We start from the raw sequence: 18,313 nt of genomic DNA on the forward strand, positions 1-18,313 counted from the left end.
AGAACGATGGAATATCTACGGCTCGTGGCGAGATTTCGATTCTCGCAGAACGTAGGAAAAGAATGGTGCGACCGAAAGAGATTCGAGAATGAAACACTATTTACGTACTAATGTGTACAACGATAAACCTTTTCTATTCGTACTTGCAATGATGCTAATTTTTTTTCATTAATGAAATTACATACGAAATACTTGAAATGGCATTCCCGTGAAACAATAGTTATTTATCATTTATTGACATAATTGATGCAGGTATTATATATGTACTTACACATATATTTCATAAAAAAGACGCAAAAAGAACACAATTAATTGCATACGCTCTCTCCATTTTTTCATTCGTCGCCCCACGGAGATAGATTTTGAACTAACAACTAATTGCTGCCGCATGCGTGCTTAGCGTATCATCTTCGCTGCACCCGCACCTAGACTGTAATATACCGTGCATAAATAAGCAGGATAGAATTTTGGATAGTGCAATATGAATCATATCGATACGCGGACTTTTAAACTTTTTTGTCTGGTTCAGCCCACCGTCGGCTAAAGAACAGGAAGCGCACGTGTTGACATTGTTTTTTTTATTATTATATTTTCTTCTGCGCGCGAAAAGCATGTTTCTCACACATTTTTAAATTTTTCTAACAATGTTCCCCACAACATTTCACGAATTTCCAACATACACATTTCATTTCTGAAGACCTTCTGAATTATTTTGCACAAAAACATAGGTAAATAGCTAAACGCTCTTCGAATAAAAAAAGTATCTTTATTCGTTGAATAAATTCTCATCGAATAAATTTGTCCATTCAATGTTCTTTTTGCGTCCTTTTTACGAAATATATGTGTACGCCTATAATACCCGTATCAATTATGTCAATAAAAGGTAAATAAATATCATTTCATACAGCAGATTTGTATAGTATTCCATGTTTTTTGTATATGGAATACCCGGAATATATGTTGTGTCATTATTACAATTTGGTTCTCGGAAATACCATTTCTAGTATTTCGTATGTAAGTCCATTGATTAAAAAAATAAGCATCATTGCAAGTACGAATAGAAAAGGTTTATCGTTGCACACATTAATACGTAAGTATGTATTGTTTCATTCTCGAATCTCTTTCGGTCGCGCCATTCTTTTCCTACGTTCGGCGGGAATCGAAATCTCGCAACGAACCGTAGGTATTCCATCGTTCTCCTGATAGGCAGAATTGTAATGGGGAACATATGACAACGGCATAACAAAACAATCGATACGATCCAGCACGTATTGCGAGGTTACATTTATCGGCTCCCTGTTTTATCGATGCTCATGGTAACATGGCCAAGGTGACTGACAAATACCATAAGCGCCCCTAGCGGAGATTCCTTGAACTATACCACTGTATATTCCTGAGTCTGGACGCGTCAAATCGTGGAATCCAATTTACGCCATCCACAAGTGATACATTAACAAAAATTGCATTTCTACGATAGTGTGACAGCGGTGTATAGGTGGTCTGGTCAGCTTTTGACGAGAAAACAACTAAATCGTGTGATATTTCACAAAATGTGACTTGAGCAGCCATCTCGTGTGCTTCATCAGTGTCTGTCACAGTCGCTCACTTTCTAAAATTCTAATTCTTTCAACGTATGGTGTTTATTGATGTTTCTACGGACCAGACCACCCTGTTGTGAAGTCTACCCGTGAGCACTATACTCGTGAAAACTTAATTTTTGCAATTATCGAAGCAAAGTTGGATTCTACGAAATCGAATGTCCCACGGCCCACGGAGTCTCTGCCCTTAAGAAACGATTGCACTTTTAATTGAATCGATTGACTAATACAACAAGTGTTATATTGGGAGTTAATATAGTAAATCTTCGATTAATGCTCAAAACTCTGGACCGCTTTGAAGCATTTATCAAAGAGGGACATGATTTGCGAACCTCATAAACGTCACTTCACACCCCGACAGCTCGTGGTTGCATTGGACCTGCCGCGACAATCGGGGCAACCAACAAAAACTTCAATGCACGGGTATCAGCGAGATAACAATGTATCGATTAAACTTTTTTATTCTTGTTTTTTTGGTAACGAAAACTCTATTAACATAATGAGTTTTGATTAAAATGATACCAAATACAATATAATTTGGGTCTTTGCAAGTTAATTTCTACTTTATCAGAAGTGATAATGGAAGAATATTAGTTATCCCCTCTGATAAAGTAGAAATAATCCTATTTACATCGTGTTTGGGATCACTTCAATGAGAAAAATCTCATCAAAATTCTCATTCGCACAGGACCAAGAATAAAAGAATTCCATCGTTACATTAGTCCTGTCTCGCTGATGCGCGGGCATTTGAATCTTTGTCAGCTGCCTGGTCGTCGGCCCGTCTTTCTTTTTACTTGCTGTCCATTTCTGCGACAATTGCTGTGAGTAAAATGCAAACGCGAGCTGCCGAGGCTTGCCTTGAAATTCATGACATGCGAACTACATTAACTAGATTTATAAAAGTTCCAAAGAGATCCGGTCGTTCGGTGATTAATGAAAACATTATTGTACTGTATTACTCAACGTGTTATAGAAGTTTTAACAAGAATTAATTTGTCGTCAGTTGTTAAAAATTGCATAAATAACCATCGTCACATAATCATACAAGTAGGCACTGTTTTGTCTAACAAAAAACAATTCTTTTTTACACACTTCTTTTTTTTAGATACGCCACTTCATTGGGATTGACTTCACTGGGGTATCAATTTCTTACGTCCTCGCCGGTTTATGATCCTGTTACGAAAATTTCTAGCTCCGATGCGATCAAACACAGTCCAGTTTCCTCGATGAAGCATAGCGATAGCTTGAAAACTTCAATGCCTAGCGGACGTGTTACACCAACTATTACGGAAAATGTGGCTTTAACAGGCTGCAGCAATTGCACGTCACCGGTCGCCAACTTAAAAAAAAACAATCTTGTTCAAACATTCTTCTGCCGAAGCACACCTACGAATCTAGCCTTGTCGCCGACGAAGAGTACTATGTCGAATGAGGAATTGTTCACTGCCATACATAAATCGAAAAAGAGACTGAACATTAAAGACGATGGTGAGAACTACTCACCCCATGGTTCAACGAACTCACTGGTCAACATGTCTTCGGAAAATACACAAAGTCGGAGCTCTAAGTCGCAAAGACCTCCTGTGGTACGTGCACTTTCATTACACAATGGAATAAAGTTCTTTTTCTGATTTACTGCCTGCTTAGCGTTATCTGTTGTTACGGGCATAAACCGCTGGGAAAGTTGTTTAAAAAATCACTCACAACTTCCCCTAACTAACACAAAACGCTTTAATAAACAATAACCATAATACAATCACTTTGCAGCAACTTCATGTTCACGGCACTGAGAATAAACTGCGAAAGAATATACGCGCTTGCTGTCGCTCCCTATATGTATATTGTCTTCTCAACGCAATATCCTTATCTTCTTTAGATTACCTTAATGTAAAAATCGGATCCAGGTTCCACCTCTCCCATTTTTGAAACCTGAGGTCTTCCGAGGTTTGTAAATTGATACAACTCAAACGGTAATCTAGGGAATCCCTGGAATGTCCACACATTGATTACTACTTTTTTACAGTATTATAACAGGCTAGAAGAAACTGCGTGGCATGAGTTATCGCCTCTGATAAATTAGTAATTATCCAATTTATATCATGTTTCGGATCATTTTAATCAGAAAAAATGTAACGCGTTAATAAAATTTTAATTCGCAAAGAAACCCTGAATAAAAGAGTTCCATCGTTACATTAGTGCTGTCTCGCTGATGCGCGAGCATTTGAATCTCTGTCAGCTGCTGTTGGTCGTTCAAGTATCATCGATATTCAGTTTAGATTAGTACCGCAATATGTTTCTTCTGGCCATTCTTCCTATGGGTAGATATGCATTTGAACTTGCGTTTTATCTAGTTGTGGGCTGCGCGTTTCAAATCTACAATGTTCAAATATTTAGCAGTTTCGACAGAGTAGAAAGCATATTTTGATTAAATCCCAAAGTATTTGAAGCAACCCACATTTTTAAAAAATATATAACACGAGAGTAATAAAGTCTGCATATACCAAATAACGTAACATTTGTATTCCTGTTACATACTAGGTTTTGGTTCTTTTTTTAAGAGCCAATTGCTCGATTTGATTTTTTAATTCGTATAGTTATATTCTTAATTGTTCGACCATCTTGGATTATACAAAGTTTTTAGTTAAAGTTTGTAATTGTACTTCACTGTTTAATAGATTATTTAGAGTGATTTTTGTCTGGAGTTTTGTTTCATTTATTGGGGCAAGATTGATTGATTCTATTGTGATATTGTTACAAGAGTAAGATTTCATGTGACATCTTATGACATTGCTATACAAGTAGAATCTAGACTCAAGATTCCAGAGTCAACTCAAACATCTGTGAGATCTGGTAGGAAAGAGTATCTTGATTTTGACAAGATACGAAAAGTTCAGTAGTGTCCATAGGTATTTTCATCCATTTAGTTGCTGTATGTAGTGGGGCATAGGTAGAATATTTTAAATACAAATATTTTGGGTTACAGTTTTTCATATTAGTGAAAAATATTTTAAGTGAGCAATATTCTGGATATAGACTCTCTATAAAGACATCGTCGGCGGTTCGAACATAACGAAAAAAGAGAATATGAAACAAAGAATACGTGACGCTTGCGCTTCAGTGACTCCCGAAATGTTAACAAATGTCAGAACAACTTTGATGTTTCGAGTAAATAAATGTTTACAAGCCCGTGGTGGACATTTTGAACATTTAATTTAAAGAAAATTTTATTTTTTCACGAATAAGCAAAGGACTCAAGCGCGTATAATTCAATAACGCATTTTCCGAGCACTTCGAGTAAGTACCTACAAGTCGAAACTTCAAACTGTTATATCTCATCATGGAAATATCTGACAAAAAAATGTTTCAGACAAAATTTACTTGTTTTTTCCTGTAGAATCTAAATATGTAACGTTTTATAGGGGGTTCCATTTAAAATTATAAAGGTACCCCCGCCCCCCCTTACAGAGGAAGGGGGGCCACTTCACGTTTCTGTAGTTAGAAAGGCCCTTCAGATTCATGCAATTTAAGACCAAGAACTTTAAAATCGATGGCATAGTTTTCGAGATATTGAGCTGTGAAGAGTTATGTGGGCCACCCTGTATATAACAGAATACGTATGTATATAATATAAAATTTAAATATTGAAGAGGAAACAATTTATTTCCTTCTTTTTAAATGTCTCGCAAATTAATATTGTCAAGTTTTTATTTTAGTGAGAGGTTACAAAGTGAAATTATAAAATAATTAAATATAAAAAGTAAAACCGCCACAGTGGGATACGAACGGGGTCTCCCGACTGTTACTCACACGTTTAGATTGCCGGGCGTCGCATCGGAAACGTGAATTTTCGGCCTAGTGAGATTCTCGAACAGGGTCTCCAAGGTTTCCTCATTCTTTACGTTGCCGGGTGACGCAGTAGTCGGCGGAAACACCCGAACGGCCAGCTCACACAGTAGAAGCAAAATATGCTTGTGTGGCAGAAACTGTGGAATAAAGTGGGGAACACCGGGACGTCGTGGTGATGGAACGAAGTTCCACGATTCTGGCATCACTGCTGATGGCATCAGCTCACTGAGCAGCGTTACCATATTTCCCCTTACCCTTCCCATGCCTCACCCACCGCTGCTGCGCTGACGTATGCGCATACCGCATGAAGCAAGCTAAAGAGTGTCCCAAAAGAACCGTATGCACCACTACACTGCACAATAAACATCTACAAGCCAAGCCGTCCGTGGCGTCGCGTAGTAGAAAAGACCACCCGGTATTCTCCCCACTTGGTACCACAAGCGGTAGAGTGAGGAGTGAGGGACCCTTATCTGGTAACGCTGGTTGTGAGTGCGTTGGATGTGTAACGGGGGGCGGGGAATATTGGTAAACAAAACACAAAGTTTCTGCGAGACGTCGTTGTAACCACACGAAACTATCGCAAATTACGTCGCTGTAAGCAGTAGGTCGTAGTAAACGGAGTCGTTATAAGCGGAATAAAATCCATAGTAATTTGTATGTTAACCAAACTTAAGAGAGCGAGTCTGATGATTGCATACATTGATATGATGTATGTATGACGATATTGATTGTCAATATACGTGCGTATCACTGTTTGATACTAACTTTTTAATATCAACTCTAATGAATAGGTTGTTACGAGCCATGGCTAAACGGCTGCGAGAGCCGAGGAAATGGCGAGTTTGGTTTTTAGAGTTTGTTATGTGGACGAACCTGTGCCTATTTCATCACAGGGAGCCACTGGGATAGGTTGTCGTGGACGAACACGAGCCTATTTCATCTCAGGGAGCCACTAGGATTGTTAGTATGGGCCTCGTAACTTTTAAGAATTCGGTACACTTCAAGCGGTAAAACTGTGCCTTTGTGGGTTCGCTTCTAGCTGGGAATTTAGATGTTGTTCTAGAGTTGAAATGAACAACACTGAATTATAAATATATGAACGTATAAAAGTATATTCAATAAAGTAAAGGTTTTACAAATGGTACTGTAAAGTGTAGTCGCGGAAGCTGATTCCAACGTTCTCGGTTTTCACGCACTGAGAAATGCGGGGATTTATTATGCAGAGTTTAGCTTACTTTTAAAAATGCTTGACAAGGACTTTAATACCCGATCTCACTAGCTAGACTTGTGATATGAATATGATCCGCGGATGAGCTGTACGCGTCCCTTTTTATATTCCGAAAATCGAGTCTAAAAGTGGTGGGGGACACGCCTGTTCTTAACGGAAACTGTTTTCCAAAAAAATCTGGTCACGCCATAACACCCCGTGGGCAATTACGTAATCCGGCCGGATGCATTCCATCTACAGATAGGGTTAAGAGTATCTTCGTACGTAACAAGGTATGGTAGAATTACTTCAGCTGCCATTTTTTTGGAAAGGGATTCAAAGGTGCTCCCTATTCTTTTCATTTCTAGAAGAGAAACGTTCATTCTTTCATGTGGTACCAACTATACTCATTGTAAGTGGTTGCAACTTTTTAAAACTATGTACAAAGTACAAGTTTTGGTTCATGAATATCCCTTTCGATTTAACTGTTATTATTTAAAACGTTGGTAACAATTTACTGTAGATTATTGACTTACTAGACTCTATATCTATGTAATAAACTTTGTAACTACTTAAAATTTCATCTCTCAGGGCAAAATTTTTCAGAATCGTGAATGGGAAATATATACAGGGTGTCCCAAAAATGTCCTCCGACCCGGAAATGGGGCACTCGGGTGGTGAATTGGAACAACTTTTTCCTTAGCAACAATGTAAACTGAGGCTTCGTTACCGAGATATTAACGAAAAACCGCGACCAATCAGAGCGCGAGTTTGCCAGCCGAGTTCCCGCGCTAGCGGTGGCTATGCGCTACGCTCGTACTACGAAGCTTCAAACAAGTAGGTCAGCATGCATCGCAGGAAACTGCGTATAATAGCAAATAAAAAGGACGTAACAAATAAAATCATACTTTTTATCATCTGCTGTTTGTTATTTAAAGAGATTAATGAATGAAACGTAAATATAGGCAAATTATGTGTAACGTAAAAAGACGAATGCGGATTTACTTTTTTGTAAATTCCTTTTTACAAAATTGTAAATTTCCTTTTCAAATAACGTGTGAACGAAAAGGTAATGTAACAGAGAATGAACGAGAAGTGATCGTAATTCAGTATTGGTATAAAAATTCGTAGTTTAATAACGGTCAACAATGTTACTGATAATGAATAAGTTTCTTCAAAAAGCCCGAAGAAAAATTTAGGTACAGAAAATTGCAGAATTATCGCCGGAAATAAGTCATAGTTTGGGTTAAATTAATAAAATAATAATCAACAATAAATTGATTAGAATTCACCCTTTCGGAAATTCACCTGCAGTTTGCAAGCCTGTGTCACTAGGTCACTGGACCGATCTTGGTCATCGACGGCCGAAACGGTTTATGGCAGGTTGTAACGTCAAGTGCGTCCGATTCATATTAATATCGCAGTAAGCTATTAAAGACAGCAGTGCGCCCTGTTTCAGGTAGAAGAACTGGGCGCTCCGCTGTTACCCCTTCAACGGGGATGAGAGCAGTTAAAAAGAAACACATATCAAATATTTTGATTAGAAGTAGAATCTCACAGAGTTGTATAAAAATCGGCGATTGTCAAAATTCGGGATGTTGTTCCCTTGAGAGTCCACGTCTGTTACGAGACCTCTCCTCGAGAAAAACGTAGTCTCTGCTTTCTATCTCGAACCAATGGGTATCCTGGCAGTAAATTAACCCACGCTTCGGTGAAAGTGCACGACGGTTCGTTCGTTGCACTTCTGCAAAGCACGTGTTTTCCGAGACAACTAGTTTCTTTTTACCTAAATCTTGTTGCCGCGGTGGGAGTGAACTCACAACATAACGATGGGAAGCGACTTGGAGGTAGAGGAACCCTTACGAAAAAATTCTGTCAGTCGGTTAGCAATCGGGCTTAACTTCCGCTGGTGAGGTATACCTGCGATCATCTGGGCGATACCCTGCCATAAACCGTTTCGGCAGTCAATGACCAGGATCGGTCCAGTGACCTAGTGACACAGGTTTGCAAACTGCAGGTGAATTTCCGAAAGGGTGAATTCTAATCAATTTATTGCTGATTATTATTTTATTAATTTAACCCAAGCTATGGCTTATTTCCGGCGATAATTCTGCAAATTTCTGTACCTACATTTTTCTTCGGGCTTCTTAAAGACAATTATTCGTAATCAGTATCATTGTTGCCCGTTACTGAACTACGGATTTTTTAATGGCAGTAACGAACTACGATCAGTATTACATTACCTTTTCGTTCATACGTTTTTGAGAAGGAATCTTACAAATTTCTGAACCTCTCTCTTCAAATAACTATTAGTTTCCAGTCTGTTTAAAAAAGTGCCTGTGCATTCGTCCTTTTACGTTACACATAATTTTCCTACTAAATAACAAATGAAAGATAATAAAGAGAATGATTTTATTAGTTTCGTCTTTTTTATTTGCTATTATACGGGGTTTCCTGGGATGCATGCCGACTTGTTTGTTCGGAGCTTCATAGTACAAGCATACGAAACTCGGCTGGCAAACTCGCGCTCTGATTGGTCGGAGTTTTTCGTTCATATCTCGTTAACAAAGCCTCGAATAACATTTTCGTTAAGGAAAAAGTTGTTTCAAATCACCCCAGGAACCCCTCATTCCCGAGAAGAGAGACATTTTTTAGACACCCTGTATATTCCTCTCATTAATACTGTCTGTCTCTCGGTAGACCATCTTCTAAAAGAGTTACTTCTAGGAAGAGAATACAGAAGTATGCCACCGCTGCTATCAATTTGTTACGGGCGTAGACCATTGGGAAGGTTTTTTAAAAAAACACACTCAACATGCTTATAACTAACATAAGACACTTTAATAGTAATAACAATAATAATACAAGCAATATACAACAACTTCACGTTCACGACACTCAGAATAAACTGCGAATGAATCTGCACGCTTGATGTCGCTCCTTAGTGTTCGACTACTAGTCGGAATAAATCTAAGAGGTGATTCTTTGAGGCAAAATAAGACAGAAATCAAGAATAACGAAATTGCGACAAATGCTTCGTTTGTTAGTTATAAGCGTTTCAAAATTGGCCCAAATGATGGCAATCCGCACGCACGGAGTGTCAGCGGACCACGGACTGTAAGGGGCGTACAATCACCTTAAAGACTCAACGACGGGCAGGAAAAGTAGGTAGAACAGCTGTCTACTTACCCCTTAAAAGATGTCGATAATTTGTGACCGCGATAATTGAATCGAATTCACTTGTATCGCATTAACACTTGTTACTCGATAAAATTCGCAAGAAATGTAAATACCTTCTTACGAATATTATCGAGTAGAGAGGGTTAATGCCCCCTCTAGTTGTCACATACAACAATTGTTCTGTCCACCAGTATTCATGAAATTAATCCGCACATGCACGTACACCACACACCGTCCGCGAAAAATGTTCACACACTGCGCGATTAATTAGACCCGCGAGCGGTTCCTCCGTTGCTTTTCACACTCTACACGTTACACAAAACTAACACTCAAAATAATTAATTTATAACTATTTGAAATTAATTTTTAACCCACACTAATTAATTTATAGCAACTATTTTTATTAATTTTTAACCTGCAATAATTAATAAAATCAACAATATTGAATAAAACCTATAATATTTAATTAACCTGCAATAAGTAATAAAACCTACAATATTTAATAAAACCTGCAATAATTAATAAAACCTACAATAACTACTAAAATCTACAATGCTTAGTAAAACCTACAATAATTAATTTGCACTATTTATAACAACGACCTACGCTACACTACTAAATAATCAGTACGTAATCGCTAAACAAACTAAAACTTAGCTTCCCGAACATGAACTCTATTTGTTCGAAGAATTGAAAGGATACCGTTCGGAATGGACAACTGATATTGTTGAATTGATCCTCCCTCAATAGGATCGATGTGGATCTACCTATTAAGGTAGATTCCCATTCTTTCATGGTCATTACTTTTTGAGAAGGAAGAGCTGCATGGGAAAGTGGAGGTCCCGTTTCCCTTCGCATATTCTTAGAGCCACATCTGTATTTTTTTTCATATACCACTCGGGCCCACTTGGCCACGATGCCGAGGGTGTGCGAGTCTGGACATTATAAAACTCTCTCTCGTCTTCTGCAGTACGACCACCCACGGGTTGCCTGCAACGTGTTGCTGCCATCGACGAAGACCTTGCCCATCGTGTTTTCGGCCGTCCCTCTTGACATTAACTTGGAAAAAGAACTGCACGTCGTTTAGTCTTTAAAGTGACTGTACGGCCCTTACGAACCGTGGTCCGCTGATACTCCGTGCGTGCGGATTGCCATCATTTGGGTCAATTTTGAAACGCTTATAACTAACAAACGAAGTATTTGTCGCAATTTCGTTATTCTTGATTTTCGTGTAATTTTGCCTCAAAGAATCATCCCTTAGATTTGTTCCGTCTAGTAGTCGAACACCCTTGTATATTGACTTTTCGACGCAATATCCTTATCTTGTTTAGTGTACCTTAATATAAACGTCGGATCCAGGTTACACTGTTTCGGTTCCAGATTACACAGTACGTCCAATCGTTGTCGCCAACGACGTCCAGGCTGGACTTCAAGCGTCTTCTGCTTCAGCAGAGCGTGAAGAACGGTCCTACGAGACTATCAGCTGCAGAACAACTAAAACTATCACGACAGAACTTGCAGCAACCGTGGTCTACAGTTCAGCAGACTCCTTTAACCAAGGTACTAAGTCCTCGGTCTCAGTGGAGATTTCAGACGCCCCGAACTAATATTCTATCATCTACCATCATCGAAGACACTGCGGCAGAGGAAAAAGCAATGAAACCATCTTCTGAAAACACTTCTTCGGCGCAAAGACTGGCGTTGAAAAGGCAGCAGAATCTCTGTAATAATCTACCGAGCCATCTGCACGTGATTGATTCTAGAAACGAAGTTCTCACAGATTCCAAAGATATGCTTTCACTAGATAATTTAAAGGATTCTTATATAGTATCCTTTATGGAGCCTAAAGCATTCGTTAACACCATCCTGAGACAAGACCAAACCGTTTCAAGCTCCACCTGCAGTCATGTAGGTGTTGACTTACAAAGTAGTCTTACTCAGAGTGTTTCGGACTTGAATTCCCAAAATTTCGCGATTCTGTATTCATTTCACTCGCAGCTGACGCCTTCTCCTCAAAAAGTGACAAACACGTTCGAGTCGAGGAGGATTAGCTGTCAGTTAGCCAGGGCACAGTTCTTCGCTGACACTCCGATGGCCGACAATCAGGCTCGTAATACTTATGTCAGACAGATATTTAGCGGTAGATCAGAATCACCGCAAACTGATTACTCGCAGAATGTATCTCGTACTTCCAGCGTATCCACGCTGGAAACTGCATTGTGATTGCAGCGAAAGTTATTGATGAAGAGATTTATTAAATGAAATGTATTCTTACTTTTCTTTCTTTAGCTAGATGTATTATTTTTTAATTGTCTTTTAAAATCATTTAAGGATATAAGAGAGTCCTAATCTAAAAATTAAATATAAGAACTTTCCAAATAAAAATTTCATGTACTATTTCTTTACACGGGATTGTATAAAAACCAGCAGGTTGACAATCCATAGATGGATCTGTTAAAAACAGAATGATTTTCTCTCTCGACGTTCCAGACAGTTCTAAGCAATATTGTCATTTTTTAGCCTTCCGTGAAATAAGTCACTTTCCGGGCCTCTACCGCAAGAATCATCCTGTACTTCGCACATGGAGCCTAAACAGTTTTAGCATGAAAATTTCGCTTTTTCTGAATAGAAATAATTAGAGAGTAGAATAATTTGGCTGAGTCGAATAATTTTTCCAGGTTCTCTGTGAAATCTTGAAGAGATCAGAATAATTCAGATATAATTATAAGATATTTTATCACCCAAACATTTGTTTGTGAAAATCCTAGTAAAATTTGTATAACATACACCGCTATAACATATTTTCAAGTACATGAAGCAAACATTCTTAACATTTGATCTGGAGAAAAACTTGATTCTCATCGATTAACAACAGTTAATGTTCATGTGAGTGCCCTCCATTCAAAAATAGAGATAAAAAACATATTGTGGTCGTCGCAAGATTTGCTTCTAAGGTTCGATACAGACGAGCGAGTTTTGTCGCGCGGGTATTTCTCGCGCGTTTTAGAAGTACAGGGAAACGTATCAGGAAATACACACGAGCGGGTTTATACGCGGCGACACCTCACAGCTCGCGGCAGGTGAAAATCGACTGTCGGATATCGCTGGCCCGCTGTGACGAAATGTGCACGGAATTTTTACATTCAGACGAGCGTGTAATACCTGCTGCGACAACGCGTGTCAAAATGCGCGACAAAACTCGCTCGTCTACATCGGGCCTAAAGACGGAGTAATTTTCACTTGAATCATCATTTGTTTTCGATGATCCTGTAGGAGAATTCAAATACGATTTCGTGTATACAGACAGTACACGCAAACAGTGTTTACACACTCAAGTACTTTTTCAATAAATATATTGAATAATATATGGACATTATACAAAAGTGAAAATCCATTATTTAGACGCTTATTACACACAAGACACAGTTGGAAATTTATCGAAAATAATCTAAGAATGTATAAAATCATTTTTACGGAATAAAAAATGTGCATATACATTTTTTATACACTATATGTGTTAATTATATTGTATTAACTTATAAATAGTATGTTTATACATATGATCTTTTCGAAGGAACTCAGACATTTTCCGTGAGGATATTTTTACATTGGTAGAATCAATGACGAAGGAAAAGATGTGTTTGAAACTTCTCCTCTGACAATCACGTTAGAAAATAATAAATATAGAGAAACTATCGTCAATATACTGCCATGAGCACCGTGATTTTCTTTCTGCCACGGACAAAAGATCTCCCGGTCCCTCCTCTACAATCGCGTTCCCGCGATATTTTCGTATTACTGAGCACCAGTCACTCCCCGAGAGTCCCGATCGGCATACCCTGAATAATCCGTAACGAAACCTGTTTCCTAAAAACTCTGTATTGATCCCACGATATCCTTCCGATATCGTCGGGTCCACCGAAAACCGTTAGAGATCGTGAAGGAGCATGCCAGCGCTAGATAGCTCGTATGATCGGCCGGAGTTCGCAGATAGTGTGAAGGTAAACACCCTTCACGGCAGGAGACCATGCACGAAATAATAGACACAGAATTAACAAGATAATATTTAATAGAATCACGCCTACCAAAATTACAGCCGTACAATTGATGTTAAAATCGCAACCAATGTAGCTCGGTGGTCAGCTGTCGTCGCTTAAAATTCTAATACCATGTGTAGCTCGGTGGCCAGCTGTCGTTCTTTACAATTTGTTTAACATAACTAAAGTCAGCAACCGTAAGTTTGTAATTGGAGCGCTCTAGAGGAAACCCACGAGAACAGATTCCGTATGCCGCTCGCTCACGCGTTCGCAGTACACGATACACACGCGATCCAAATGCTACCTGCAATTATGACTCTAAATAGATGACTACGAGATCGAGATTATTCTTCCAATACGATAAAATTTAGGAAGATTATCATGCGACTCACAGTCGTCCTTCCGCCCTCGCTCGGGTTTCCTTACGAACAGCTTCTCGCCACTGCTTCGAGCGCTCTCTCCCTCTAGCTCCGTTACAACACACTCGCACACCGACAGACGGACGTAACCCAAGTAACTACCCAAATGTTCGCGACGCGGCGTCAGGACATCGGTAGGCCCCCTTTTTTTTAACAGGGGGAAAATCTTGAAAAAGGCGGTACCGCCTCCGTTGGGGGCGGAGGCGACCTGTACGGAGTTTCACCCGCTAAAACCTCCCCGGTGACCCTCTCGGGCGTAAGGGCTGGTCACGGGATCGCCGAGGCACACTACCGCGACCAGCCCCGCCCTTGCCTCTCCCCCCCTAAAATGAGGGAGGGGCTCTTTTCTGGGGGGCGACTGCTGCCCCCTGAGACGGCTGGTTTGCTGTCCCGCCTCTTCCTACCTACAGCCAGTGAAGCCAGAATCGTGGAACTTGGTACCACCACCACGACGTCCCGGCGTCCCCCACTTTATTCCACAGTTTCTGCCGCACAAGCATACTTTGCTTCTATCTGTGTGAGCTGGCCGTTCGGGTGTTTCCGCCGACTACCTGCGTCATCCGGCAACGTAAAGAATGAGGAAACCTTGGAGACCCTGTTTGAGACTCTCACTGGGCCGAAAATTCATGTTTCCGACGCGGAGTTGCTGCCCTCCACCGCCCCCCCCCGTACTCCTGGAGCCCTGCTCCTACGGCTTAGTGACGGCGCGATTTGAATGTATCCCCTTACCATAGGGATTACTCCCACCTTTTGAGGGTGCTCAAATTTCTGCCCTCCTACCAGGCGACTGCTGCACTCCTCGGGTTATTTCTCCCTGCCACCTCCACCGTAAGCTCTTCTTCAGAGGGAGACGTCAAAGTGATTGATCCCGTCGCTGTCTTGCTAGGTGCAGATTTCGGCCTGGCCCCTTCAGTAGACTCGGCGCTTAAAAATCCCATCTGGTAGTCGAGCGGGAGGCCTTTGTCTGTCGTGCTTCCATTCTCAGTACTACTCCGTCACGGTCCACTGAGGAGTCTTCCTCGGCTTGGAGGAGGAAAGAATTTCATCCTGATCGCGCGTCTGTCTCTTCGCGATACATCCCTATAAGGCACGTATGTTGGCTCGGCGAGAAATCACAACGTGGTCGGTTCAAATTTAAGCGTTAACGTTTTCTTGACGTTCCTCTAGGAACGCTTCGGTTTTTTCTGCCAGTCTGGACGAGTCAGCAGAGAGTGGCCCGGTTCTCGAGGTTTTTGCACGCCAAAGAACAATTTTGGGGCGTAGGAGGTACAGCGCAAAATGCGTCGTACTATTGCAGACGAAAGTATGTTCAAAAAGTAGAAAGCATAGAGTTCCAAGCAGAGCGAAACGCCGCTGACGGATACGAAAAAGCGTCCTCCTTCCGAGAACTAATAATTAAGTATTTATTTTATTTTTATTTAATTCATTTATTATTTATTATTTATTTATTTATTTACATTGTTTCTATTTTTGTGTCTTCTGTGTTCCATAATATGAACTTTTTTCGTGAACACTTGTTAAATCGTTCCTGTAATTTCTATACTAACATTTCCTCCTAGACATTATAGTTTGAGAGCTGGCCTCGCAAATTCTAATGTCGTGTCCAAATGTAAATTTATTACCTCCAATGATTGAGGCAGTGTTGCCACTTACAAAACCGCTAGTCTGACTTATAGAAAATGTTGCGTTTGGCCGGGGCGTGCTCTTAAATTTGTCAGATCTCAAGAGAGAAAGAGGTGATATTCAAATGTTTGAAAATTTTTGGTTATATTACATTATGTTACAAGACTCAATGTACCATGGCTCCATCACAATATATGGAGGGAGTCGAAGATCTAAAGCAATTCTTCTGTAGGGTCTCAGCCTGGCCGTTTCCATGTTAACAAACTCGGTCACATTCAGATTTGCACGAATAGCTCCGTCACTGTGCGTATCGCTCTCGAGGCTGGTCAGAAATTACTCCGGTACTGTATTCGTAGGGATGAATGTTTCCACCTAAAATATGCACAAAAACCCCATAAACCTCGTCCAGATAATATACTTAACAGTATGACTAACCTATCCTACTTAAATCCTTATCATACTATTCACTGTCATTTAGTTAGAAATTGACAAATATATAATTTATGTAATAAAAAAAGTATGTACAAGGCTTCTAACTCACAAGTATGGTCAAAATCTTCGCTACGGTTTCGTTGTCTCAGCTTAACTAACTACACCAACGGCGTTCTTGGGAGTAACGTGAATATTTCAAAATATAAAGATGCAGTACAATTTTAATTTGGTTTATTTGATTATATATTATCTTAATAAATGTAGAAATACTTAAAATCGTATAATATACTCACTTAATAAAGTTTTTGATTTTTTAAACTACGGCACACCCCACCAAAAAATATCAATAAAATTTACGACAATAATTACGACAATATGTTGTTACTGTAATTGTATAAATGCAATCGCTTTAAATCTTCAATACGAAATTCGTATTTTTCGTCATTTTTTGGTTTTTGTCAATTTTCACAACTAGAATTTTCAAAAAATCGGAAAAAATTCTTCAACGCATGTCTCCGTAAGTATCGTGTGTCTGAATTTTATCTGTCACTACCGTCCTGATCGAGATACAAGGGTTGAAAATAGGTACACATCCTTTCCTTGATAAGCTATTTGTTGTTTTTATATATACATATGTAGGAGAACGTATTTCGACTCGGTCGTCACTACGCGCTGTTTAGTCTAAGGGACCTCAAATTTATGGCTATGTCACTGGATTCTCGATGGCTTGCAGGCCGATATCAATACCAGGCGGAAACGTGGCGCCTGCTTCGTTTTGGTTTAGGCTTGAGGACAAGCACGTTGTTAATTTTACAGGTATGAAAGGAAAGCGAGGTGAGCGAGGAAGAGTGCGTGATTGACGAACAAAAGGCAGTGTGGAAGAAAGCGTCGAACGAAACAGAACTGTGTTTAGTATGATAGCGAAATAGTGTGAACTTGTAGCATTCAGTTAAATATATTTAAACATAACCGTTTTGTGCGTTTGTTTTAAACTTATACTTACATATTTATTACCAACCCTTATCCCAATTCCCACATATATTGTTAGAAACTAGGGGTACCAATTATTACCGGTTTCGGAGGTACAGCCGGTATCTACCGTTAAATTTCGTTAGTCGATCATGATTCTTCGTACAACGACGACGAGGAGAAAACATACTGTAACTGTTGTTCTTCTCTGACTTTGTACGAAGAGACTGAGCCACGTACGCGTTGGCGTACAGTCGGCGGAACAGTTAGTTCGAATTATTCAAGCAGTAAAGTTCGTTCTAAGCACTCAAGTAAAAAGAACTCGTTAAGAGATCCTTCTCTTATTTTGTATTTTCACGTATTTGTATTTTCGCTGATAAACTACAAACACAGGGAATTCAAAAATTATTTTCATGTAGTTTGTTATGAATGTTAAAAAATGTTGGTCAACTTTGAGAGAATGCGTGGGCCAAATAAAATTTTTTCTAGTAATCCCAATGGAATACTTTTAGAGAACAAACTTTTCTCCTTAATTTCGTTTGTTTAATTTTGTTGTACAATTTTTATTGGCTGAATTATTCGTCATCATATGAGAAAAGGCACTTTCCACTTTGAGCGCCTGTAACTTGCGAACGGATGATCGTATAGAAAATTCCGAAAGAATTTTTGAAAGCTGTGAGATTTCTCTTTAAAGGCCTTCAGTTGCCAATTTGTGGAAATTTTCCTTCGTCGTATACAGTCCATTCCAAAATAACGTAAAATATTGCATAATTACCATTTTTCACAAAACACGATGCCATTTTAACCACAATCGTGGAATCTTCCATGTGTCCACGTTTTCTTCAAGTTAAAAGTACACGTAACCCCTGTGCCAAAGGCCGAACTGATCACATTTTTTTTACCCTATGCCCTCGATAGTCAAACTTGCAACATGGTCTAAAAAATGGTGAATGATTCTTTTGCGGTACGTTTCCTCTTTAAAACGATTTCGAGCTATAGTGA

At 39.5% G+C, this 18,313-nt stretch overlaps 1 protein-coding gene across 1 annotated transcript in view; it reads left to right on the forward strand.

Moving 5' to 3' along the window:
• LOC107194624 (serine-rich adhesin for platelets) overlaps positions 1-12,054 on the forward strand; it is a 73,969-nt gene extending 61,915 nt beyond the window's left edge. Inside the window, exons 10-11 of the mRNA XM_015584270.1 lie at positions 2,704-3,184; positions 11,212-12,054. Coding sequence (XP_015439756.1) covers positions 2,704-3,184; positions 11,212-12,054 — 1,324 coding nt within the window. The remainder of the gene's footprint in view (positions 1-2,703; positions 3,185-11,211) is intronic.
• Positions 12,055-18,313: the final 6,259 nt, after the last annotated feature.

The sequence above is a fragment of the Dufourea novaeangliae genome, unplaced genomic scaffold (assembly GCF_001272555.1).
Source record: "Dufourea novaeangliae isolate 0120121106 unplaced genomic scaffold, ASM127255v1 scaffold8, whole genome shotgun sequence".
NCBI lineage: Eukaryota > Metazoa > Arthropoda > Insecta > Hymenoptera > Halictidae > Dufourea > Dufourea novaeangliae.